Source organism: Hyaena hyaena, unplaced genomic scaffold (genome assembly GCF_003009895.1).
Source record: "Hyaena hyaena isolate Hyena2069 unplaced genomic scaffold, ASM300989v1 scaffold_1388, whole genome shotgun sequence".
In the NCBI taxonomy this organism is placed as follows: Eukaryota; Metazoa; Chordata; class Mammalia; order Carnivora; family Hyaenidae; genus Hyaena; species Hyaena hyaena.
The window spans coordinates 189,799-214,862 of NW_024082022.1; the positions used below are offsets into that span (position 1 = coordinate 189,799).

At 39.8% G+C, this 25,064-nt stretch overlaps 1 protein-coding gene and 1 pseudogene across 1 annotated transcript; both read left to right on the forward strand.

Moving 5' to 3' along the window:
* The first annotated feature begins 787 nt into the window (after window positions 1–787).
* SPRY3 (sprouty RTK signaling antagonist 3) lies at window positions 788–12,504 on the forward strand. Its single transcript, XM_039223618.1, has 2 exons — window positions 788–1,151; window positions 6,670–12,504. Exon 2 carries the CDS (start codon window positions 6,773–6,775, stop codon window positions 7,637–7,639), a length of 867 nt encoding a protein of 288 aa, XP_039079549.1. The 5' UTR covers window positions 788–1,151; window positions 6,670–6,772; the 3' UTR covers window positions 7,640–12,504.
* LOC120225409 lies at window positions 10,484–22,709 on the forward strand (annotated as a pseudogene).
* The last annotated feature ends 2,355 nt before the right edge of the window (window positions 22,710–25,064 follow it).

The window sequence follows — 25,064 nt, forward strand, 5'->3', positions numbered from 1 at the left end:
AGCAGCAATCACTCAGCAAGGGCTGAGTGGTTTGGTAGGACTGTGATCGGCAGATATATTTAAATTAGGCCTCCTTAAAATTGCTGCTTTCCACCCCACCCCCATTCCCCTTTAAATTTTGTTTCAATCATTACCCAGGGACCGGATACAGAGATTCCTATGGGGAGTTCTAATGGGTCGATTCAATTTCAACTGGATGACGCCACTTAGCTAAGCATTAAGAGCTACAGCTCCGGGAAAGCAAACGACACAGAGAGAGGGAGAGAAAGAAATTATAACAAGGAGCAATAAATCCCTTCCCTCCCATCCTCCCCTATAATCCATTCACAAGACCTTCAGAAATCATCTACATTCACAAAACAGCCAGCGAGCTAGCTGAGCCGAACACACTGCAACCTCATCCCCCTCCCCCACCCCCGTCTCTGCAGATTATATACCAACACACCCTGAGCTGTATAAATAATCACACACTAGCGGTATCTATCGCTCTGTTGAGATAGCCTGCGTCTACAACTGCAGTTTCTGCTGCTTTGGTTCATCCGTCAGATTGGAGGAGACAGAAGCGGAGGCGGAGGCGGAGGCAGAAGAGAAAGAGGGGGAGGAGGTAAAGAAGGAAGAACGGGAGGAGGGAAGGGGGAGGGAAGAGGAGGGAAGGAAAACGCCGAAGGAGGAGGGGGAAAGAAAGAGGAGGAGGAGGAGAAGGGGAGGAGAAAGAGGCGGAGGAGGAGGGGGAGGAGAAATAGAAGAAGGAGGAGGAGAAAGAAGAGGCGGAGGAGGAGATGAACAACTTGCCCTGCTGAGCTTTCTTTGGGGAATACGTGCATCAAGATTTAGATCTGCATGTAAAACCCATACAAAGTATCTGCCACTACAGGTCTGACTCTCCTCCCCACCCCCCGCACCATCGTTTTTTTTTGTTTTTTTTTTTTTTTTCGTTTTCTTTCCCCCCTTCTTTCCGTTTTCTCTGCTGTGTCAGAAAGACCGACACAGAACTATCTCTGTTTCTGGCTCCACTGCCAGTGGAGTTTTCATTCAGACTTTCCGAAGAGAGGTGGAGAAACCTAAAGACTCAGGAGAAGAAGAGGTCTTTTGAGCCAAATGGGGCATTAGTTCTTCTGCTTTTCTCAGCATGGATAAACCCTTTCCTCAAGGTAAGCCGTAGAGATTAGCTCTTAAAGACCCTAGAATTCTTTCTATGCAATGCACAGATTGCCATTCATTCCAGCCATCCTGTGTGTGTGTGTGTGTCTGTGTGCGCGTGTGTGCGCGCGCGCGTGTGCACGCGTACAAGAGCAAACGCGTGGGTAAAATAAAATGAAAACCATTTAAATGAGATTTAAATGAATCGTCTTTTGCACAAAACTATGCGTATTGGAAATTTATAAATCAAAATGGAATTTCAAAATAACCCTTCTGTAGCCAAATGTCAATTTAATTTCTACCCTGTTGACCTTTAAATGCATTTTGGTGCTTGCCTAAGCCCCTTATAGCGCAGCCTAACCACCCAAGCTGAAGACGTAGGGAGAGCCCGTGCTGAGGCCAGTCTGGCTGCCCAGCGGGCATCCTGTCAGCGTGGGGCTACTCTGCTATTGGCTCACAAGTCTGGGCTGTGCATCGTTCAGATTTCATCACATCACCTTGCCCTGGGTAGAAATGGCGCAAGCTGACACGGCATAACCCCCTACTTACATTGAGTCAGAGCAGTGATTTAGAAATCTCTGGATCCATGCCTCTGTGTGTGTGTACATGTCTCTGTGTGGCATAGAGAAATTTCGTCAAGAGTGAGAACCTGTGAGCATGTCCAGTTAGCCAATAGGCATTTGATAGGACCTAGTACAGTGGTTTATATTCCCTTCCATTCCTGTAGCGAATGATAATTATCATTCACCTCTGCGTGCTGGAAACCAAGTTGGATGAACAGAAAACAGACCTTGAACTCTGAAACAGAAAATCTATTTTGAAATGTAAACTATTGTTGCTTTTCTGGGTACATTAAAACCTCATTATAACATAATGTGCTATTTTATGAATTTGGATATACCAGGTGTTAAATCATGTTCCCAACAAGTCGTCTGCATACTTACATACCAATAAGGCCCAGGCTAGCATTTTATCCACAAGGAAGTATTAGTCTTACTCCCTGTACCTCTAAATAAACATTTACTAAGACTTTATTCTATGCATTTTGGTTTCTTTGTGTTCTGCTTTTAGGTGTCTCTAGCTGTGAAACAATCTAGATGGTGGTCTGAGTGACTTGGATTTGGAGGGTTTTTATTCAGAGTTGAAGAGCTGGATAGTGAGGAATTAAAAAATCTAAAGGAAGGCTTTAGAAGTCATGAGACTTCTTCTTCATGAAAGACTTTCTGAGACAGAGAAATGCAACCAGCAAATCCAGCATAAAACATTTAGAGTATCAAGATGAGAAGGGGCTTTAAAAGCCCTCCTTTTGTGCCCCTCATTTTGCAGATAAAGAAACTGAGGCTTGGGACGGAAGTCACTCTCCCACAGTCACAAAACAAAGTAGAGTTGCAGTTGGGACTAGAACTTAAATTTCTTGTATCTTATACAAGGATTTGAGGTTTAAAGAAAGACTCCTACTTCTTAAACGAACAACTAGCATTTTCTTCAGGATTAGAATTATGTGAATTCCTTTGTTATTACAGTTTTCCCATGTCCTGCTCATCACTGAAACACCTATCTCTTTAAAAATGCAAGGTCTTAAAACTACAAGACTCTCCAGTTTGAAATAAACTGCCCCGAGTCTTAATGAAACTATTAAAGTAATGAATAGGACTAGGGTAGCAAAGTGACAAGTTAAGAGTTAAATGTGGTGAGAACCTGGCAGCTCCAGCAAGATGTATGTGGTAGGAGGGAGGCCCAGTCAGTGGCTGAGAGGTTAGTAATGTAAACTATATACAACTTGGTATTTGTAAGGGGGGAGTGCTTTGATAGAGATGCAAATGCTTTTGCACAGAGAGGGATTTTTGGAGAGCAGACTTTGGAACAGTAGAACTAAGAAAACATATAAAGCCATAGCAGAAATTCCCCCTATGTTTGCTTTCAGTTATTCTGAGAACGAGTGTATATAACAGCAGAGCACAGAAAAAAAGTAACACACCCCAGAGCTGTTACACAGTAAGGTACAAAACAGCATTGAACCCACGGGAGTGGGAGAAAACAGGAGCCAGGCTCTCCTTTCCCCTCCTCTTTGAAATTGAGGTTGAGTCATATTGTTTCAGGAAGGATTTACCAAAGAAATCAGAGCTGCCTTAAGGTATTAGCACAGTAGGGCTTTAGATAAGGAAGTTTTCAACTTTGGTCTCAACATGGCAGATTTTAGGTTCCAGGAAGTAAATATTTTTTTTTCATTAACAAACAGCATTTCTTGAATAGGTTTAGCTCTCTAGTCCCTTAGTTGGCATAAGAAAAGAAATTTCTGTTTAGGTGAACATAGAAAATTTCAGGGCTGCAGAAAAACTGTTGAGAAAGCTATGAGCACCTGGCCAGAGGGACTGACATGGGAGTGGGTTTACAATGCATCATTCATTACTGCAGAGGCACTACGTGACAGAAATCACCAGATCCCACCAATGTGCAGCCAAGACTTGTAATCACTTTGGCTCCTATTTGTAATATTTGATATGCATATTCTCTCATTTAATAGACTATAGAACTCACCAACAGCCCAGTTGTTGTTTTTTTTAACTGTTTCTGCTCACAGTGAATGGCCCTTTAATGGGTAGATTTCTGAATCATAAACATGCATGCAGTAGTAGTTTTTCATCTAATCTATCTGCTGTAGCAGTCTCTTGTTGTTTCTTAACTTCCCGCCTTTTACCTTTCCCTACAGTATCTATTTCAGTTCATCCAGTTAGTCAGATTGGCAAACAATTTACTATCATTCAATCTTGTTTTATCCTTCTCAACACCCTAATGTTACCCAGGTCCTCCTGTCCTCTGTATTGCAGATTTTCCACAGTCCATTCTAATAAAAGATTCTGCAGGGCAGGAAGAAACCTTCCGAGTTCATCCTGTTAGGCCCCTTGTAAACAAGACAGTAATACTTCATCATCCCAAACCAATGCCCAAAGCTTCCTTTAATCATCCAACCAAGCATCTCAACCTCTCAGTCTTACAGCAATCTGATCAATATCTAGATACACCTTCTTAACTTAAGCACGGTATATACCCTTCTGCTGCCAAGACAGGATCCTCTTTGAACATGATTCTGAGTCATTTCAATTATGACCTAGATTCCTCCAAGCTTAGCTTTTGAACCTTCTGGGCATGTCCCTGAGATACGTACTGATACCCTTGGAATTCCATATGATTATCTCTTGTAACTTTGAGGTCTTGTATGCCTTCCTTTGAGTTACTGATTTTTGGAACTTCCAATATGACTTGAATCTAGTTTCCTTTGGGAAATCAATGAGTCTGAAATGCCTCCAGTGTATTTGTTCCTGTTCTTATAGTATAAAGAACAAAAAGAGCCTGACACATTCTTTATCTGATCAATGGGAAATAAATCTATTTCTTACAAATTTGCCAAAAGAATTCTCCTGATCCAAAGCTTCTATAGCCACATACCCTTCAGGTCAGCTGAACAATGTTTCTTTGTTTATTTAGCTGTTCCAATGAAAACTGCTTTTTCCTTTCCAAAGCTAAGATTATTAGTCTTAACAAAGTACAGCAAAGGTAGATGTTGGAGGCTTCAGGAGACTGTGAGTCCAAGTAAATAAAAGAAACATCAATTTTGCTTTTGAATGCCCAAATGAACAAGGGCATATTGCTTAGTTTACCCTCAAGGATTGAAGGTGTGGAAGCTATAGACGAAGATAATTTTTTTTTTTTTTTTGCCAAACTGTGTACTTACAGAATGATAGACCATAATAGGGCTCAGTCCTGCAAAATCACCTAGTTTACCCCTATAATTATATAGATAGTGAAATTGAGGCCCAAACAAAGCAAGTGATTTGACGAAAGTTTTATAGATATTTGAGTCTTAGAATGGCCACAGTGTTTATCTGCATTCTCTTCTGCTGCATTAAATAACACAAAAACAACTAGCTAAAAAGTGAAATTATAGTCAGACTGGTTCTTCTATGTGATGTGCCAGAAAGTTATTTTTAACCAAATTAAATCTTCTTTTCAAAAAATGAACAGATGTAAATTCAACTAAACAGGTTTGTATGGGGATACAGCCTCAAAAGGCAATGAGTCTGGTCATATTATTAGCCACTGAGGCCTGTATGAACGACATCCTTATTTCTCCTGTTATTGAGCTTTGGGCACATTTCAGTGTCGTGTTTGCTTGCTAATCAAGCACTATCCTCTTTCACTTGTTCATTTCTATTACTCATTCAAGCTTTGCATTCTATACAGTAGTGTGAGTAATCGATCTATTTTGAGGAAGCCTGAAATATGATGGATTTCAAATATATGCTTTATTCATGCTAGTGTTTCCTAGGTCCTAATGCCTCCAGGATGACTCTGGGATTTGTGTTTAGGTTTTCTTGTGTACACCTTTCGGGGTGCCCAGTCTTCCAGGTGTTGCAATACAGTTTCTACTGTTTGTACAACATTTTCCTCATAGTCACCAGTATCAGTTCTAGGCTCAATCAAATCTTTCAGGGAATGTCCACCCACCAGTTCCTGATCGTGCTACAATGGAGACACAAGCATATATGCTTTCTAGATATTCAGCTTGGTTTAGATCTGATATAAAACGTTGTTGCTCTTTAAGAAAGCCAATTTATTGTGTAAGGTAAAGGTAGGGAAAAGCAGTTCAAGTAGATTCTGCCTAGTAAGTCTCATCAATGTAGACTTGACTTAAGGTGGTAATAGGTACAGATACTGGTGATAGTTCAAATAATTCTGAGTACGTCTTTTATGGTTCCCTCAGCCCCAGTGTTACTCCCACATGAATAAAAGTTTGATTCTGGAGGCACACTGCCACTTAGAATTATCTGTTCAGTAAGTTACAGCAGCATAAAGGTGAGGAGAACTGCAAGATGATTGGTCTTGGCTTCCTTAAAATTTTGGAAAGTTTTTTTTCCTATTATTCTACAGATAGCCTGATTTTTGCCTTCTGTGTCTCTGCCATATCAGTGCCATTATCACATCTTGCCTGCCTATATTCACTGAATCAAGCAATTCCATTCTCATCTGTTTATTTATGCTTATCAGAAATTTTGCTGAAGGGAGAATTTTGGTTGATGATACATATATGTTCACCTTTATCTCTCATACATACACATTCACGCAACTTCTCATGGAAGACATGTGAGGCTTTTTCTTTTACGTTGGCATTGCTTCAGGATGTAGCCTTTGCATTTGAAATTAGGTTCCATTTTTATTAGAATTTTGATGCTCAAGGCCTAGATTTCTCTGAGGTAGCTGCTCTCGTGACCCTAGTCACATGATGAAATACAAAAGGAATCAATGATCTGAGCTTTGGTCCCAGAGTGCTTTATAGTATGGATGAGTTGTCCAGATTTGCTTGTAAAGAAGTAGGCAAGGTCAATTACAGAATAAAGGTATAACATGAGGACTACCTTAAAGTAACAGAAGGTAGTGGTAGAGGAGACAGGGCTTCAGCTTTGTTGAGCTCCCTGCAAAGTGTTCAGGCCGATGTGTTCTCATGTGTTGTTTCTATTTCTTCTCTCCTAGGATTTTCTGATGTGCCCTAAAGTCCACGTAACAACAAGGGCTCTCTATCACCACAAGTGCCACCCTGACCCAAAACCACTCAGAACTCCAGAATCAAGGCAAAATGGATGCCGCGGTGACAGATGATTTCCAACAAATTCTCCCTATTGAACAGCTGCGCTCTACTCATGCTAGCAATGATTATGTGGAACGGCCTCCAGTCCCCTGTAAACAGGCCCTCTCCAGCCCTTCCCTTATAGTGCAAACCCACAAATCTGATTGGTCCCTGGCTACCATGCCTACTGCTCTTCCCCGCAGTCTCAGCCAGTGCCATCAATTGCAGCCCTTGCCTCAGCATCTGAGCCAGTCTAGCATTGCCAGCTCAATGTCCCATAGCACCACTGCCTCTGATCAAAGGCTCTTGGCCAGCATTACCCCCTCACCTTCAGGCCAGTCCATCATCCGAACCCAGCCTGGAGCAGGGGCCCACCCCAAGGTTGATGGTGCTCTGAAGGGAGAAGCTGAGCAATCTGCAGTGCACCCCAGTGAGCACCTCTTCATCTGCGAGGAGTGTGGGCGCTGCAAATGTGTCCTCTGCACAGCAGCTCGTCCTCTCCCCTCCTGCTGGCTGTGCAACCAGCGTTGCCTTTGCTCTGCCGAGAGCCTCCTCGACTATGGCACTTGTCTCTGCTGTGTTAAAGGCCTCTTCTACCACTGCTCCACTGATGATGAAGACAACTGCGCTGATGAGCCCTGCTCCTGTGGGCCGAGCTCTTGCTTTGTCCGCTGGGCAGCCATGAGCCTCATCTCCCTCTTCCTGCCTTGCCTGTGCTGCTACCTGCCTACCCGTGGATGCCTCCATCTGTGCCAGCAGGGCTATGACAGCCTCAGGCGACCAGGCTGCCGCTGTAAGAGGCACACCAACACTGTGTGCAGAAAAATCTCTTCTGGTAGTGCACCATTCCCCAAGGCCCAGGAAAAGTCTGTATGACCTCCTAACAAAATGGATCCAGAGCTTTCTCCTTCTAGCCCCCATCAGTGAAGCGTAGGCCTCGTCTTTGAAGAGGGGGAGGAGGAGTAAAGTAGCCAAAGTTTGGGCCTCACCAGTTTTGCTCCTGCAGTGTCAGGGGAATGGCCAAGTACGTCCTTGTGCAGGATGCCTTGCTCTTTCTCACAGTATCTATCCCACTCCTCTTCAACCTTGTTACACCTTGCCATTTTAGCCTGTGGCTGTCATGGCAAATTCAGGTGATATATAGGCATGATATTTGGACACCGAGGGCTGACAGAGCCCGCAACGTGGAGGTTTAGGGGCTCCCCAACATAATGCCTCTCGATGCAGGCTCTGAGCGTCACTCTGCTTTCCACAGTGCCTTTGGAAACTTTCTTCTAAGATGGTTTTCACAGGCCCATGTGGAACAGCGTTCAATATTCCAGGGAATCTGATCCCTTCTCCCTGTTTACTGCCCTTCTCTTCTTTAGTCTCTTTTTCTCCCTCTCTCCTCTTGTTCTGTGCCCCTTCCCCATTCATTTCCTGTCTCTCTCTTTTTACTTTACCTCCCTTTTCTTTCTTCCTTCCTTCTACTCCTTTGCCCCCTCCCTTTCAGACTAACCCATTCTCTACCTGTATTTCTATCTTGTTTGATCTATCTTTGTCTCTCTCTACCTGTCTTTCTTTCTCTACTATGTCCAAAAGTGCTGTTTTCCATAGGTGTTTCCTTGGACGCCAAACTTTGCTATGCTATACTATTTACTAAATTTTATTAAGGGAAATGGATTACTGTAATGAACTGATCACTAGCAATAGTCTATATCCTGACACGTGTGTGTGCACTCATAACCACACTCACCTGTTTGTGAGCATATGAGACGAAATTATCTTACATTTCCAGGTTTAACTAGCTGGAGTTTTACTCCCTTTCCCAATAATCAACTTATAGTACTGACAGATTCCACTAGCATGCGGAGTAGGATAGTAAATCAGGATGCTCATAACTTTGTATGTCTGACCCAAGTGCCAAAGGCAGACGTGCTTTATAGCTAAATGAACAAAGCAAAGGATATTACAAAGGTCTGTTCTCTCTTAGAAGCTAACTGCCCTGAGACTGCATGGCTCAGGCCTTAATTATGGACATCAAAAGTCATAAAACTTTAGAGCTGGAAGAAATCTTAACTGTTAATCTAGTTCAATGCCCTTATTTTACAGATGGGAAAACTGAGGCCTGGGGATAGGAAGGGATTTTCCCAAGGCCACACACTGAGTTCATAGCAGAGTTGGGACTAGAATTCAGGCCTTCTGACTCCTAGTTAAATATTCTCTACCCTACACCACATTAAGTCATGGGACTTTTCTCCTAGGACTCTATTAACAGTGACAGAAGGCCATTGCCATTCAATTTTCTGGAACCATGCCAACTTAGTGTGCTGGTCTTTATGCAGTGCATGGTGGGTAGCTAATTAACTATCAGGTGTTGAGGCTGCCCCCAGTGGACATCACCTTTGGCTCTGTCACCTGTAGCAGCTCAAGTGTGGAAAAAACAAACAAACAAACAAACAACCCCTAACCAAGCTGTACCTTCGCCTACTCTTTGCTGCACACATTGTGCTCACTCCTGGCTTTGTCTGCAATGGCAATTGCCCGAGAACCTAAATTTCAGCGACAGTGGAAAACTGAGATGAAAGACATATAATGCAGAGAACTGACTTCTCTTTTAAAAACATACCAAGAGCCTGTGTTGTGAATCCACTTCAATGGGAAAAGGCTGCAGTGGGGATGGCAGGCTCCTAAAGACAGCTACTAAAAGACACGAGAATTAGATCCAGTTTCCCTCTGTAAGTGAATCCAAAATTCACTAAGGAATTCAGAGATTGAGGGCACTTGCTTGAAATCAAGGTGCTCCAACTTAGTTTAAGACTTCCAGACTCTGACTTTATATATCATCTCTTTTAAAGTGTGCATGGATGTGTATTGCAGAGTGGAGAGGTGGAGAGAAATGTATAGTCATACACAGGGGGAAGAAGAAGAGAACATCCATATCTCCTTGTTGGATATATACTATAGAAATATGTGCCACTCAGTTTTTGTTGGTTCTGAATCTTCCTGAAGTATACTGACATTTGGGCTGTACACAGCCCCATACTTTCACTTTCACCTCCTCTTCTAGAATTGCTTTGCTCTATTTTTGTATATAAATATGTTATGATTATTATTAATAATGTTAATGATATTGCTGCAAATGGTGCCATATATAAGGTTTGGCTTCTTGGAACATTATAAACCCAAACCAATACCTGTAACCTCTTATGTTGCTTTCAGATCTTTCAATTTTAAGTAACTTTTAAAAATCTTACAAGTCTGCTGATTGAACTTTGACTTATCTACCCCTAAAGCTGTGCCCAGTTCTCTGAGTCCAGCTGGATGGTGATGAGTAGCAACACACACTTCTCCCCGCTTATGCCTGAAATTTGCTTAGAGCTGAGACATATAAGGATTCTATGACTCTAGTGCATTGTTCCTGGAGCTAAAGTTATTCTATGGATGTTTGCTTACTAGTTTCAGGGCCCAAACTAACACAAGTCCCTCCTCTTTGATAGCTCCTTGATATCCCAATCCTGCAGTCCTTACTCAGGCAAATTGTGCACTGCCAGAGGGGCCCTGGGCTCTGCCATACACCCAGAAGAGCTCTTCTCAGTGTGTTTCTAAATGGCCTTACACTTGGTAGAAGAAACTGAAGGGTTACTCAAATGCAATTGCAATCTGCAATCTGCTGCTGAGTCAGGGCTTTCACTTGTGTCCAAGTTGGCCTGATATGGGCTGCATCTGGTTTACGTATAGATGGGTCCTGTTGGGGTACGCGTACAGATGTGTGAGTGTGCATTTGCGTCCCTTCTGTGAAGTTATATATATGTATATGTATATGTATATATGTGTGTGTGTAAATATATATATTCACACATCTCTATATATTTTAATGTATTGCACAAGTATATTTAAAATATATATGAAAGAACTCTAAATCCTGTAGAAAGCCTCTGTTTTAATTATTTTCTACCTTGTGTCATGTACTGTATAAACAGGAATGTTTAGAGGGTGTTTCCTGCTTTGCATTTTTTTTGCAGTCATCTGTTACTACCTTACTCTACTACTTTCCATGTATTGGTTCCCTGGTACATCTCATATGGTTTTAGTCAAGAGTTTTCCTTTAATTCCAGCGCATCTTCCTTCATCACAATAGCTATAATAAATGTAGTGAACACTTATATAGTGCTTACTATCTGCTATAAGCACTATTTTAAGCACATTACCTATATTGGCTCATTTAATGCCCATATTAAGATGTAGATACAATTACAATTGCCATTTTATAGATGTGACAACTAAAGCACAGAGAGGTTATTTAACTTGCTGAAGGTAACAAAGCTTGTAAAATATGGAGCTAGTATTTGATCCTAGGCTGTCTGAGTCCCAACTCCTTGCTCCCGAGTTAGGTATAGAAGTTTGGAGCATAATGCAAACTCTTCTGGTATAACAAACCCCAAACAGTGAATAGTCCTTTCCCTAACTGCAGTTCATCTGCAGCCTAAGACTTGAAACAAATGTGTTCCTCTGTTAGGAGTGAAGCAATAGTTACAGACATCATATATTAGCTCTCTTGCTTCCCAAGATGATGGCATTACCAACTTCTCTAGTATTCCCTTTGAAAACATGCTTGCACACAGTTGCCATTTTTCAGGAAGTTCATGGTATAGAACTAGTAGAGAAATATTGTGACTTGTGCCAGAGAAGTTTAAGGGTTTTTAAGACTTTGACCTTTTCTTTATAGGCTCAGGGAAAACTAATATGATTTCTTTCTGCAGAAAGTAGAACTAAAACTATTTTTGGAACTTGAGATTAGTTGGAATTGTTAACATTTAAGTTCATTGATTATGCTGAGAGCATTTTTCTGATTCAAATGTAAGCAATCCACTGATGTCTATTGTTAAGTGTAATACCTTACCTTTTCCCATCACCGCCTTTATACTGACAATCCTTTACCCTGGTATTATTCCAGAGCCAGAAAGACTCTTAAAGAACATCTACTCCAACATCAACATTGTATAGTTGGAGAAAAAGATACATAGAGAGGGACTATAACCTATCCAAAGTCACACAGTTCTGAATTTTGGTGGAATTATGATTTCCAGAAATCTGAGTTTCTTAGAAAATAGAACTTGAAGCAAAAGCTTATGTGTACCCCCAAGGAAGTAGGAGTAAGGGGGAAAAAAAGTGAGCTAGGGAAGGAAGGAGAACAAACAAAAAGGAGTGTATCATTGTGTTGGCCACAATCTGTTTCACAACAAGCTAATTTCTCAATTTCTTATGACTGGCCATATTGCATCTCCATACAGCCCATCTCGGGGAGTAAGGGGGAAGAATTTATCTCCTGCCTCTTATCTCAATAATCAAATATCTTCCCTGTAGGATATTAACTCCCCCACACTTCTGTGTAGTGCATGTGTGGATGCCCAAGCATGTACCTTGGCATCCCATACCTCAGGAGCAAGGGGTAACGTAGTGGTTCCACTACAGACCAGACAAGTGTGTGGCTATGTGTATGCTATAGGGAGACAAATGAACTTGAGAACCTATGTATTCTCAACTTGCTTTGAAAGGCTTCCTTCTGTATGGAAATGAAGTTCCTGGTTCAACTAGAGGAGTAACAAAGTCTCAAAATATCTTTCTTCTTAGCATAAAAAGAAACTTTATCTTACTGAACTTTTCAAAAAGCATGTGTAAACCAATGCATGTACATGCACTTATGTTCACTTAAGCTTCATCAACTTAGCAGGAAAATTGGTCAAGTTAATAAATTCAGGAAAAATGGCTAAACAAGTTATTTTGCAACATAAAAATAAAACATTCTGGTGGCCAATTGAACTTTTTTCTATTTCAGTCACTAATTATGATGATATATATAGACATATTCTAAGAGCTATACTATCCCTTATTCTTATACTTAATAATCCCCTGTGCCTGATCGACCATACTTAGATGAAGTCAAAGCATCTAGTTAATAAAAACATCCCATTGATATAGCTTCATATCTATGGACAATGTCATCAAAGCATTGGGATGCATTCCACTTATTTAATTCTTGCTTTTTTTCATGTAAGAAAAGATGAGCATAGGAGAATTCTGAAAAATTTTCAAAGTGAATAATGAAACTATGCCATCACTCCAAACAATACAGCAAAACTCTCCTTCAATGACATCAACTTTACTGAGTCCAGTGGTTACTTCTCTGTTCTCATGTACCTGACTTACTAGCACCATTTGACATAGCTGTTCATTCTATCCTCATTAAAACACTTTTACCATTTGGCTTCCAGGATATCATATTCTTCTGGTTTTCCTCCTACTTCACTGTCTACTCCTTCTCTGTATTCTTTGCTGGATCCCTTCATTTCCCTCACCTCTTCATATTCAAGTATCTCAGCAATTGATCTTTGAGATATGCTCTTTGGGTACCGTTTACATGATGACTTTCAAAATTGTATCTCCAACCTGGACTGTTCCTTTGAACTTCTCATTCGTATATCCAACTGTCTATTTCACATTTCTACTCTGATATCTAGTAGTAATTTCAGACATAACATGTTCAAACTTATTCTTTCTCTCCTCAAACCTGACCTTTGCAGCACTTATCTCTTATTTATTTATTTATTTATTTATCTGATTATTATTTATTTATTTTTCTTAAATAGTTTATTGTCAAGTTGGTTTCCATACAACACCCAGCACTCATTCCAACAAGCACCCTCCTCCATGCCCATCACCCCTCTTCCCCTCTCCCCCAACTCCATCAACCCTCAGTTTGTTCTCAGCATTCAAGGGTTTCTTATCTCTTTTAATGCCAATTCCAAACTTCTAGTTGCTCAGGTCCAAAAATTTTGTACTTATCCACTAGGCATTTTATTAGTTGTAGCTAAAATTATCAACCTTCAAATCCTCAATTAGTCTTTTATTCTGATCATTTATCATGTGGTCATTAGTGTTCCTTTTGAACCTCTGGCCTAAGGTTTGATAAGACTGAAATTCTTGGTCTCTTTATCCTAATCTAGGCCCAGATCTTTATCTTGACCATTAAATTGATTAGGGCACTACCAGTGTTGCTGCTTTCAAAGACCAGGATGACAAGACACATAGCCCTCAAGGAAAGACATCTTGAGAATGACACTGCTCATTGTTTAGGGATCTTGCTATTATTACAATGAAAGTTATATACGTTGCTCCCAAATATATTTGCTGGCCAGTCTCCTGGAAAAGTAGAGGGTAATCTTGACCCACAAGTTGTCATTCTCCAACTATTCAGGCAATTTTATTGACTATACCATATAATGGGCATGTCTCTGATGGTAAAAGGCATAGATAACAAGGATCTGGAAGTTCCCAAGTCCACTCTGAAGACAAAAACAAAACAAACACTAAACTGAAAAGGAAACCCGAGGAAAAGAACACTAATTTTTAAAATGCCAGAGATTAGTTGGGTAACAATTTTACTCTGTGAAAGGGTCCTTTTCCATGGGAGTGAAGGGCTGTCATGTGGGAGAAGTCTCCACACCTATATTAATACATAAGCTATATTAAAGGAAAGAGAGAAAAAGCAGTGAGGAGTAATACTAAATGCAGGTTGAGGATTTTTTTTAAGTTTATTTATTTTTGAGATAGAGACAGAGCATGAGCAGGGGAGGGGCAGAGAGAAAGGGAGACACAGAATCCAAAGCAGGCTCTGAGCTGTCAGCACAGAACCTGATGCAGGGGCTCGAACCCACCAACCATGAGATCACGACCTGAGCTGAAGTCAGACACTTAACCGACTGAGCCACCCAGGCACCCTGAGAAATTTTTTAAGAGGTTAAGAAAATGAGTCACATGAAAGAAAAAGGCTCTGCAATAACTTTGTTTCTCTCACCTAAAACTCCGTTTCACCAGCCTCTTGGCACAGTTGTATCCTTGAACTCCTTTTTGTCCTTGACTTTTATCAGCACACTTCTTTCTTTTTCAAGCTCCTGTACAACATCCACTGGAATGATTGTGTGTGTGTGTGTGTGTGTGTGTGTGTGTGTGTGTGTCTGTGTGTGTCTGTGTGTGAAAGAGAGAGTGAGAGAGAGAGAGAGAGAGAGAGAGAGAGAGAGAGATGTGGATGGACACTAGAGTTCTCCCTTAGAGGTTCAAAGTTAAGAGTATGCCCATTGACACTCTGAGCTTTTCAAACTCCATTCTAGAACATGCCCCATGGTACCTAGATCTTACACTAAATGGCAGGGTTCTCTCCTTCAGAAAGAAATACCAGACTGGATTCGTGGCTTTCCTTGGATTAGCTTCTTCTCAGTCAATGTGTTGTTGTGGAAATTACAGTACCCTGAGACCAATTAAATCAGAACCTTTGGAATTGGGGCTGAAGAATAGATTTTTTTAAAGCTCCCAGGTTATTATAATATGCAAACAGGGCTGAGAAAGCCTAATCGCTTCACTCTATAAATGCAGCTACTGAAGCTCAGAGGAGAGGGGAAATGACTTAATCATAACCACACAGTGAGTTAGAAACAAAGTTAGGGGTACAAGAACACAGGTTGGCTGACTCCTAGGCCAGAGGTCTTCTCTTCATATTACACTGCTTCTCTTTCTATCCTGTGCTTTGTGGACCTTTGCTTTTCTCATTTCTAAAATGAAGGTAATGAATCCTAGAGATTTTGTGAGAGTCATTAAGACAGACACATTTTTTTAGTGTCCAAGTTTCTGCACAAATGTGAAGGAGTGTTATACATGAGGGAATTAATATACAACACATATGTGAAGCTGAGTCTATAAAACAACATAATGAAATTTGTTTTCTATTTTTTTTAATGTTTTATTTATTTTTGAGAGAGAGAGCATGAGTAGGGGAGAGGCAAAGAGAAAGGGGGACAGATGCTCTGAAGCTGGCTCTGTGCTGTCAGTAGAGAGCCCAATGCAGGGCTTGAACACACAAACTCAGCAAACATGAGATCATGGCCTGAGCTGAAGTCTGATGCTCAACCAACTAAGCCACCAAAATGCCCCAGTTGTTTTCTACTTTAATGAGTCAATTGTTCGGGTATTGTGTATACCTAATAACATGTATCAAGACGGAGCACTTGTGTGGGTTTTATATCTTTAAACTGAACTTGGTGTCAGTGACAAGAAATTAGGAGTTGATGACAGAGGTCATTCTTTTCTTCCTCTTTCCCTCACTGGAATAGGGATTTAAAAAATATATATATAAATGCAGTGGGATATCTGGACTACTTTAGTCAATCAACTACAACATGGCCTTAGGACGGAACTAGCCCAGGGTTTCTATTAGACTTGAAGATTCCATTCCTGAGGACTATTAGGGTCTGAAGGGAAAGAATAAAAAAAGGGTGCCTTTTCTGAAAGGCAGGATATATGAAAAGGCAGGGGGGAGAGCTGCCCATTAGGAGGAGCTGCAGCTATAGAAGCAAGACAGAACGTTTTTCTGATTTGGCTGATCTGAGGAAGTAGATTATTTGGGAGTATAGTATCCCTAGAATAATCTGTAATCATAAGGAACACATTTCCTTAATTCCAGGGCTCCAGAACAGAGTATCTACACCCATTCCTGTCTTATCCATCCCAGATATTTGGAATTTCCAGAAGGGCCACTTCTATTCCCCTAGGAGTCATACATCTGGCTACTTGTTTATTTGGTAAAAATGGAATTCTGTACCATTTATAAAATGGACCTCTTGTGTCTTCCTTATTTTGAAAGTATAATGCACATTCCTAATTCACCATTCATTTTTGCCAATGATTTTTAAGAATTTATTTGTAAGTTATTTTTAAATACAAAATACATGTATTTAACAAAGCACTCCTTTATCCTTTTATTTCAGCCATCCTAATTAATTTACAAGCCATGATTAAACCGGGTATTTCTATATGTCACATTACAAACTAGTTTTAAAAATCTATTTAGTACGTATATCATAATTTCATCTTGAAATGCCTGCTTTTTAACGTGGAGACAGCGAGACCAGGAATTTGAAGGAATCAAGAGGCCTAAAAGCATAGTGATGGGCACTTATAATCCAGACCTGCCTCAGGCAGGGGTTACCTTTCAGGTAATTAAGAGGTGATGACCTACACTTAGGAAAAAAATGGGTTGTTAGAGGCCATGTTTCATGGGTCTATGATTCCCTAGAAAATATAACCCCAAAAGCTCCTTGCTAATAGCTACACTGCCAACGAAGTGCTTGTATTTTGCTTGACAACAATTAACACAAAAACCAAGGATGAGCTGCATATTATAGCATGTGGACAGAATGAGAAATCAGACTGTCTCTATTTCTAAAGGACTAGTTCTAAAGGAATGGTCAGATTTGGTTGTGGTATTAACCATAGGCATTAATAGTAGGGACATTGAAATCTCTTTCAAGAGAATTTCAAATAAACAAAATGGAGATTGGACCTGAGGAGAATAAAGGGTAATTACTCCATAAAAGGCTAGAGCATAAGCTGAAGTACAGAAGCAGCACTGAATTTATAATCAGAAGATAAATACAATAATACATAGGACAATATGAAATGGTAGAAGCCAGCCTTCATGAATTTCATCCAAAGAATTATAAATTGCTTCATTATGTGCTAGGCACCTTTGGTACATTACATAGGCTTTCTATGCCTGCTTTTGAACCCAGAAACCATGACTCTAAATATTTTGCACCCTTAACTACTACAATCAACTTCTTTTCAGCATAAAGATGGCTGTATCAGTAGAATCATAATATATCCCAATCAGGCCCTCTATCCTAACTTATGTTCCCCCAAAGAGACTAGTAGAGCCAGAAACAAGGATTTGCATGAGGTTAGTTTACTTGGAGAGATGACTCAGAAAATACGAAAGGGGACTGAGAAGCATGAATCAGGAAAGGAGGGACCATCAATTCAAGGGTATACTATTAATCTGTTTACCATTGTAGGCAAATGTGGACTATTCCCACTGAAGGCTCTCTTTGGAACTATGCAGATGTACTTCAGAATTTTCCACCAGGCATACAAGGGAGGTGTATTTATCCATCATATTTTATCTCCCATTGACCAAAGGTAATCTGAGAGAGTATTAACTCACTGGCACCTGCAGGTTTGTCCATAAACTAAAATCACCAAGCAGTCTCCTGCAGGCATTCTACCTGGTGATAGCAGAGAAGCCAGAATCATGGCAGAGAAGAAATAGTATAAGAAACAGCTGAATGAGGAAGCATCAAGTTACTCCTGCATACAGCTGCTACAGCAATGTCCTGAACAAAAAGGTGGTCCAGGAGTATGTGAAGTGGGGCATAAACGATGTTCAACACACTCTCTTTCTTCTTCTTCTTCTTTTTTTTTTTTTTTACAAATAGTTTATTGTCAAGTTGATTTCCATATAACACCCAGTGCTCATCCCCACAAGTGCCCTCCTCCATGCCCATCTCCCCCCTCACCCTTGTTCCTCCGTCAAGTTCCTCCTAATCCTCCTATACGTGCAAACATATGATAATGTCCTTCTCTGCCTGACTTATTTCGCTCAGCATAACACCCATCCATGTTGCTACACATGGCCAGATTTCATTTTTTCTCATTGCCATGTAGTATTCCATGGTATAGATAAACCACATCTTCTTGATCCATTCGTCTGTTGATGGACCCTTAGGCTCTTTCCATGTTTTGGCTATTGTGGAGAGTGCTGCTATGAACATTGGGGTACATGTGCCCCTATGCGTCAGCACTCCTGTATCCCTTGGGTAAATTCCTAGCAGTGCTATTGCTGGGTCATAGGGGAGTTCTAGTGTTAATTTTTTGAGGAACCTCCACACTGTTTTCCAGAGGGGCTGCACCAGTTTCCATTCCCACCAACAGTGTAGGAGGGTGCCCGTTTCTCCACATCCTCGCCAGCATCTAGAGTTCTCTGATTTGCTCATTTTAGCCACTCTGACTGGCGTGAGATGGTATCTCAGCGTGGTTTTGATTTGTATTTTCCTGATGAGGAGGGATGCTGAGCATCGTTTCATGTGTCTGTTGGCCATCTGGATGTCCTCTTTGGAGAAGTGTCTGTTCATATCTTCTGCCCATTTCTTTGCTGGGTTGTTCGTTTTTCCCAAATTTATACCTCTAGCCCCAGCCTCTCCTCTGACTCTAAACTGCTTTCTTAAAATCTCCACTTAAAAGTTTAATAATAATATACAATTTAACATATTTAGGAGATAAATGATTTCTATGCTCCTGAAAACTTTTGCTCTCTCAGTTTCCCCCACCTCAGTAAATGATGACTCCATTCTTCCAATGAGTCAAGCCAAGCATTTTGAGGCATCCTTGACTCTTACCTTTTTCTCATATCAATAGATCAACAAATCCTGTTATCTCTGCCCTAAAAATAAATCTAGAATTTGACTTCTCTCTATTATCACTACTACTATCTAGTCTTATCCACCTTTATCTTCTCCTTTGATAACTGCAGCAGCTCCTTGATTCTACTCTTGATGCCTCCTCCAAAGTCCAATTCCAACAGAGAAATCAGAGTTATTGTTCTAAAAAAGAAGATCTCATCATTCTCCTGGTTAAAATCCTTCATTGATCTTTAAATTCACTTAGAATCATATTAATAATTTTAATCATGGTTATAAGGCTCTACATACCTGCTCTTTTCCTGATATCTACATGGCCCGCTCCCTTACTTATATCAGGATTCCACCCAAATGTCACTTCTTCAAGAAGATCTAAGTGCCTAAATTGGCATTTTCCTCCTCTCATTGTTAGCGTTATTGTTGTCATAGACTATAATTCCAAATTACATTATCAGAGCTTCTAAATGAGTAACATTTATTTTTAATCTATAAAGGTACAATTTACAACATTTGATGTACAATTCTTTGAGTTTTGGCAAATGCATCTCACTGTATAATCACCAGCATAATCAGGATACTGAACTGTTCTATCACCCCTAAAATTCCTTCATACAAATTATTTGTAGATAACTCTTGTCTGCAGCCCCTGGTAACCACTCATCTGATTTCTGTCTCTATAATTAGTAGTTTCATGAATGTCATATAAACAGAATTATACAGTATGTAGCCTTTTGAATCTGACTTCTTAAACTTGACATATTTGAAATCCATCTATGTTGTATGTTTCAGTAGTTTGTTTCTTTCTATTGTATTCACTTGTAATTTGAATGACATTTGAATTGTTTCCAATTTTGGACAATTATGAATAAAGTTGCTCTAAATATTCATATACAGATATTTATGTAAATATAAGTTTTTATTTTTAGTGAGCAAATACCTATTAATGGGTCATATAATGAGTGTATGCTTAACTTTATAAGAAAATTTCAAACCGTTTTCCAAAGTGGCTGTACCATTGCTCACCAGAAATGTGTCAGAGTTCCAACTGCTCCAAGTCCTCATCAGCACTTGGTATTGTTACTTGAAAAATTTTTTAGTCACTCTAATAGATGTGTTAGTGGTGTCTCATTCTGATTTTCATTGTGTGCATGTTTTTCTTTAAATTATTGAGCGTACTTATAATATGTATCATACTTGTTGAAGGTATTTGTCTTTTGATTACATTATCTCTAACGTTTCTGTGTCTGTTTCTATTCTATAATTTTCCTTCTAGTAAGAGTAACATTTGCATGAATTTTTTATTGGTTGTTAGACTATGAGAATTAACAGTTTTGGACAATGGACTTTTTTGTCTTTTGCAAAAGAATGTTAAATTTTGATAAACTTTTGTATCAAGATGGTTTCTTTTTTGAGAGAGAGAGAGAGAGAGAGAGAGAGAGAGAGAGAGAGAGAGAGGGAGAGCGCACATGGAGGAGGGGTAGAAGGAGAATCTTAAGCAGGCTCCATGCCCAGTATTGAGCCTGACTCAGGGCTTGATGTGGGGCCAGTCTCATGCCAGTGAGATCATGACCTGAGCCTAAGTCAAGAGTCAACCACTTAACCAACTGAGTCACTCAGCTGCCCTTGGAGATTTTTTTTTTTTAAGCTCTGCCAGGTAAAGTCTAGATATCCTTATCTTTATGGCTAATTTTCTAAAATGCGACTCTTTTGGGGTTTCTACTGAATGTATAACATTTATCAGAGGTATTTTTACTTTGGCTGGTCAGAACTCAAATAGCTCTCAGCTCTGTGTGAGCTTTAGGCAGTTGTGATTAGATTTGCCTTGTGGTGTTTCATCCCATACATGTGTGGATTAATATTCAATCAAAGACTTAAGACAACACATATGCAGATTTCTGGAGAGGTTTTCTGGAGTAATTCTCCCTTTTCAGCTCTCCATCCCCAAAGTTGTAACATCTCAAGCATCATCAAACTCCAGTCTCTGTCTTCTCTGCTCAGACTGATGCTTGGTATTCTACTAGCACCATGGTCCAGAAGGTATCTCCAAGCACAAAATAATTATAGGGCCCACTTCAATTGTTTTCCTTGCTTTAGAGGTCACTATCCTTTGCTCTGGTTTTCCAATGTCTGAAAATGATCACTGCATATATTTTGTCCACGTTTTAAATTTTTTATGGTGTGAAGATAATTTCAAATGTGAAGATTTGAGTTTGAATCACAGGCATTTTCTTTTTTCTATACCCATACCTTAGGTGATCTTATCCAATCTTATTGCTTTATATGATATTTATATCTTGACACATTTCCAAAATTTATTTCTCCTGCTTGGACTTCACTCCTCAAATCCAGATGTATACAGTCAATTGCCATATTCACTCAAATGTTTAAGGGACATCTGAGGCTTCACATATTTAAAACTAAAATCTTGAGGAGAGAAAGCGTGAGGAACTGCCACTGCCACTAGCACCCCCGACTCTCTGTCCTTGAACTTACTCCAGCAGTGGATTTCTGTGAAGTTCTGGGCATGCAAAGACATGCCTCAGCCATGGATATTAAACAAGAGTACCAGAAACTGGCACTGAAGTGGCATCCAGATAAAAACCCTGAGAATAAAGAAGAACGTTAGAAAAAATTCAAACACATAGCTGAGGCATATGAGGTGTATCAGATGCTAGGAAATGAGACATCTATGAAAAATATGGCAAAGAAAGATTAAATGGTGGCGGTAGGGTTCATTTTGATATATATTTTTTTGAGTTTTCCTTCACATTCCATAACCCAGATGACATCTTCAAGGAATTTTTTGGTGGAAGGGATCCGTTTTCATTCAACTTCTTCAAAGACCCATTTGAGGACATTTTTGAGAGTCAAAGAGGCCTCAGTGGAAGCAAGAGCTGAGATACAGAGTCACTTTTATCTGTCTTCAGTGGATTTCCATCTTCTGGAGGAGGGTTTTCTTCCTTTTTTATTTTATTTGTTTGTTTATTATTTATTTATTTATTTATAAAATATAATTTATTGTCAAGTTGGCTAACATGCAGTGTATACAGTGTGTTCTTGGTTTTGGGAGTAGATTCCTGTGACTCACCGCTTACATACAACACCCAGTGCTTATCCTAAGAAATGCCCTCCTCAATGCCCATCACCTATTTTCCCCTCTCCCTCATCCTCCATCCACCCTCAGTTTGTTCTCTGCATTTAAGAGTCTCTTATGGTTTGCTTCCCTCGCCCTCTGTTTGTAACTATTTTTCCCCCTTCCCTTCCCCCATGGTCTTCTGTTAAGTTTCTCAAATTCCACACAATGAGTGAAAACATATGATATCTGTCTTTCTCTGACTGACTTATTTCACTTAACATAATACCCTCCAGTTCCATCCACGTTGTTGCAAATGACAGGACTTTATTCTTTCTCACAGGATTTACTTCCTTCGTGTCACCAGGTCATGGGACCTCACTTCATTCTCTTCTACAGCATTTGGTGGTAGTGGGATGGGCAACTTCAAATCTATATTAACTTCTACTAAAATGGTTAATGGCAGAAAAATCACTACAAAGAGAATTATCTATAATGGGGGAGAAAGAGTAGAACTTGAAGAAAATGGCTAAAGTCCTTAACGATAAATGGTAAGGAGCAACTGCTATGCTTGGATAATAAGTAACTCAGTGCATGCATGTAACAGGAATGTTGACTGTAATGGGCACTATTGAGGATTAACAGGAACAGTTTTTTGAAGATTTCAAACGACCTCATCTTTCAGTATAATTGTAACTAATCTAATTTATACACAGCTCATTGGAGCCCTATTTGTCATAAACTTTTGAGTTTATTGTTGGGACCACATAATATGAACACAGGTTTTTTGTTTTGGCTTTTTGTCTTTAAAATTGTTGTAAATCTCTGTATGCTCTTTGCTTTTTTATTAAACATAATTCAACGTGGCCGTGACTCTTTCGTACACTAATACCAGCACAGACCTGCTTTTCCATTGTGTTTGAAACATGAACCAAGTCGAGTCAGCCTACTGTGATGTTAACATTCCCAGGATGAATCTTCCACAAAATTAATTTCTTTTTTTTTCAGAATTTAATAGTGATTCAGTATTTAATAGTGAGAGATATTAATGCATTAAGGGTAATACATTTCTCATTTAATATACATTGAGAATGTTTTTCTAGTTGTTCATGAAAACTGACAACTTAGTAAGTTTTGACAATTGTTTAAATATGTAATGTGAAGTTTAGGTTTAAAAAAGTAAAGCTGCTGAACCGAGTCTTTGTCATTTCCTTAAAAAATGTGAATGTGTTTGGTGCAAAAAAAAAAAAAAAACCCACTAAAGTCTTCATTCCTTTATCCTTTCTTTCCAAACCTTCTTATACACCATGGTTCTCCACTTAGATAAGTGACAACTCCATTATTCTAGTTGTTATGTCCATCCTTGAGTCTTTTCTTTCTCTAACACCTCACATATAATCTATCAAGAAGTATTTCTGGCTACGCCACTCAAATTATATATGGAATACAACCCCCTTTTATGACCTCCACTGCTACTACCCTATCACATTATCTCTCACCTATATTACCTTAATAGCTGCTTAACAGGTCTTCTTAGCTTCTGTTCCTATACTCCCTACATTCTATCTCCTCAGAGAAGCCAGAGTGGTGCTGTTAAACTATAGATCAGATAATGTCATATCTCTTCTCAAAATCTGCAGTGGCTTCCCAGATAATTTTCTTTCTTTATTCATTCCACCTTAGTAAGGCCAGCACTAGAATGAGGCAAAAGGGAAACCTAGTACACAAAATTTAAAGACGCATTAATTCTCAGGCTTGTGGGAGTGCCTAACCCTTGTCTTGGCCCTGTACTTTAGCCATACTGACTTTCTTGCTGTCTTTAAAAAATGCCAAGAATGTTTTGGCCTTGGTCTTTTGCATTTGATGTGCCCACTGCTTTGAATATATTCTTCCACCTAGTTCTTGCATGTTTTACTTGTGCTCTTCATTCAGGTTTCTTTGAAAATCACCTTGTCAGTGAGGCTTTCCCTTGTACTCTCACTCTGTTTTGTACCTTTATGCCTCTTTAGCTTTCTTCTTCTTTTTTTTTTTTTTTAAATTTTTAATGTTTTATTTATTTCTAGGAGAGAGAGAGAGAGAGAGACAGCGTGAGCAGGGGAGGGTCAGAGAGAGAGGGAGTCACAGACTGAAACAGGCTCCTGGCTCTGAGCTGGCAGTCAGCACAGAGCCCGACGCGGGGCTCGAACCCACGAACTGCGAGATCATGACCTGAGCGAAAGTCGGACGCTTAACCGACTAAGCCACCCAGGCGCCCCTCTTTAGCTTTCTTCTTAACACTTACCACCACTTAATATATTACATATTTATTCATTTATTTCCTATATTTATTTCTACTACAAGAATGTAAGCTCAATGAAAGCAGAAATTTTGTTTTATTTTGTGCTGTGTCCCAAGTAATTGGAATACTACCTGGCCCATAGTAAACATTCCATAAATTATTTATTGGGTGAATAAATAGGCACAGCGTCTTATTTTTTTACTTATTTTCATTGTATTCCTTTCTTGCAAACAACACATGCCTACATGATTTTTTACTCAATTTTACAGCCTCTGTCTTTCAAAAAATAATTGAGGGGCGCCTGGGTGGCTTAGTCGGTTAAGCGTCCGACTTTCGCTTAGGTCATGATCTCGCGGTTCGTGGGTTCGAGCCCCGCGTCGGGCTCTGTGCTGACTGCCAGCTCAGAGCCTGGAGCCTGTTTCAGAGTCTGTGACTCCCTCTCTTTCTGACCCTCCCCTGCTCACGCTGTCTCTCTCTCTCTCCTAGAAATAAATAAAATATTAAAAAAAAGATAATTGAGATTATCCATTTTGTATAATGTTTGATATACTTGATTTAATTTTTTACATATTATTTCATACATTTTATTTAATTAACATATTATTTATTTTATGTTGTTTGTCCTAAATTTTATGATTTGATTAGGCTATTAATTTGATTTTC